Source organism: Poecilia latipinna, unplaced genomic scaffold, assembly GCF_001443285.1.
Source record: "Poecilia latipinna isolate Pla-1442-1.1 unplaced genomic scaffold, P_latipinna-1.0 Scaffold861, whole genome shotgun sequence".
In the NCBI taxonomy this organism is placed as follows: domain Eukaryota; kingdom Metazoa; phylum Chordata; class Actinopteri; order Cyprinodontiformes; family Poeciliidae; genus Poecilia; species Poecilia latipinna.
Genome location: NW_015113477.1, coordinates 86,976 through 89,049, shown reverse-complemented (window position 1 = coordinate 89,049; position 2,074 = coordinate 86,976). Strand labels below are relative to the sequence as shown.

The 2,074-nt window shown below is 46.5% G+C and overlaps 1 protein-coding gene across 1 annotated transcript in view; it reads left to right on the top strand.

The window, feature by feature from the left end:
* The first annotated feature begins 881 nt into the window (after positions 1 to 881).
* Positions 882 to 2,074, top strand: part of nsg1 (neuronal vesicle trafficking associated 1) — an 8,721-nt gene continuing 7,528 nt past the window's right edge. The window contains exons 1-3 of the mRNA XM_015048131.1: positions 882 to 1,173; positions 1,521 to 1,656; positions 1,808 to 1,924. Of these exons, the coding sequence (XP_014903617.1) occupies positions 1,528 to 1,656; positions 1,808 to 1,924 (246 nt within the window). The 5' untranslated portion in view covers positions 882 to 1,173; positions 1,521 to 1,527. The remainder of the gene's footprint in view (positions 1,174 to 1,520; positions 1,657 to 1,807; positions 1,925 to 2,074) is intronic.

Here is a 2,074-nt window from a genome sequence, read left to right as displayed (position 1 = left end):
AAAAAAAAAAAAAAAAAAAAAAAAAAAAATCAAGTTCCTCTGCCTCATCCCTGTGGCCCTACCGTCATCTGCAGAATTGCATGGTTCTCTGTCAGAAACAATCGATTGGAGCCAGGATGAAGGCCTCCGCGCTCTCAACCTTGTGCACGCACTGCTAAATGTGCTAATGGTGAAGAAACAACTTACAGTTATAAGAAAACTGTCACCGGTGGCCCCGCTGACTAGCCTGAGCAACCATGGCAGGCTGTGGTGTGGCGCAGCACAGAGCAGCCGGTACATGAGGGTGATTGACAACACCAAGACCCAACTCCTGGATCTGATTGGTTGTTTCTAAAAGTTTATAAAAGTTACATACTGCAGCTATGAGAACAAAATTATGCTCCACACATTTATATAAAGAAACTGTTTAAGTGAACAGACTGGCATATAGATAGCATTTAATGGTTGCTATGGAGACGTTGTGAATCCAAGACGCCCCAGTAACTTTCCTGTTCACCGTCTGTGGCGACAAAAAAAAAAAGGGTTCTCCACCAGCCTAGTGGCTAAAAAAAATCCAACTATATATACTCCAAGGAAACAGAAAATCACAAGTAACCCATTAAAAATTAATTGCAACTGAATAATCAAAACCAATTCTTAGAGTGACATCATTGCACTGCAACAGGACATGCATTTATTTAAGTCCTTTTCACGCATCTGTTTGTCCTGTCCTTGCACAAAAACAATACTGATTTTTTTTTTTTACAAACATCATTTCTGTTGTTCACATGTTCTCAAACACTAAATCCTTTAAGAAGCACGCATGTCCTATTTCTCGAGCCCCACGTTCAGCTGTAAGTGTTGGCTGCTGATGGGCTCCAGCTGGCCCCCCCTGACTGCAGCATGTGTGTGTGTGCATGGATGGATGGATGGACGTTACATCACTTGTAGTGCGGCCAGACGCCAGCAGCAGCAGCGGCAGCGGCGGCAGCATCCAGCAGCTCTGGAGGAAGGGTGCGAAGGAGGGGGAGAGGGGCGACGCACAAACGCAGCTGGCCATATTGCACACCAGCTCCGCGCAAATCGGCTGCGTCACATCTAAGAAAACACGCACACGCAGCAAGGCTGGAACGAGAAAAGCCGAGGCATCCAGGGAGGAAGCGCACTGGTTCACAACGCGACTCGGCAGAGCTGGTGAGTGCCTGCATGCAGAAAAGAAAAGCATGTTGATGTTTTTTTCTTCCTTTTTTTTTAAAATATAAATTATAATGCAGTCAGTTTCCCCTTACGGCGAGTCCTCTTCTCTCGTGCGCTTTTGTTAATCTCCCACCTCCTGGCCCACAAAGCGCCTGACATCATGCATATCGTTTCTGTTTCTTTCTTTTTCTCTCTCTCTCTCTCTCCATATGTTTCTCCATAAATTATCCCCGTAACCACACATACACACACACACACACACACACACACACGGGGCGTGACTAACAACGACGCCTTCATTTTTAGCGTCACCAAGCGCTTATTTCCACCCTTTTTCTGTGCAGGGCAAAAATGGTGAAACTGGGGAATAATTTCGCCGAGAAAAACAACGGGAAGGCGGCATCTGAGGACGGATTTGACACCATCCCTCTCATCACACCGCTAGATGCCAGCCAGCTGCAGTTCCCCCCATCGGATAAGGTGAGATTTCTGACTTCATTAGCTGATTTAAAGAACAAAATCAAATGTTTAATACATAATAATAAAAAAAAAATCAATTAAAATTGAATATCCTTGCTTCCTCAAGAGATAATTTACAGCTGCTGTGTATGTGTGTGTGTGTCTTGACCAGGTGGTTGTGAAGACAAAGGCAGAATATGACGGTGAGAGCAAGAAGGGAAAGCTACGGTCCCCTAAAATCGCAGAGTTCTCAATAAGCATCATCGAAGGCGTCTCCGAGCGGCTCAAAGTAAGACCAATGATTCTCCCTCCTCATTTCCCAAATCCCTCACCCTCCCGCAGCCTCATGTGTTGGAGGACAGGCGGCTGTGTCCTCTCCTGCATGGGGCATCTGTCACTTTCAACCGCCCCCCCCCCCCCCCCCCCAACCCCCCCCACC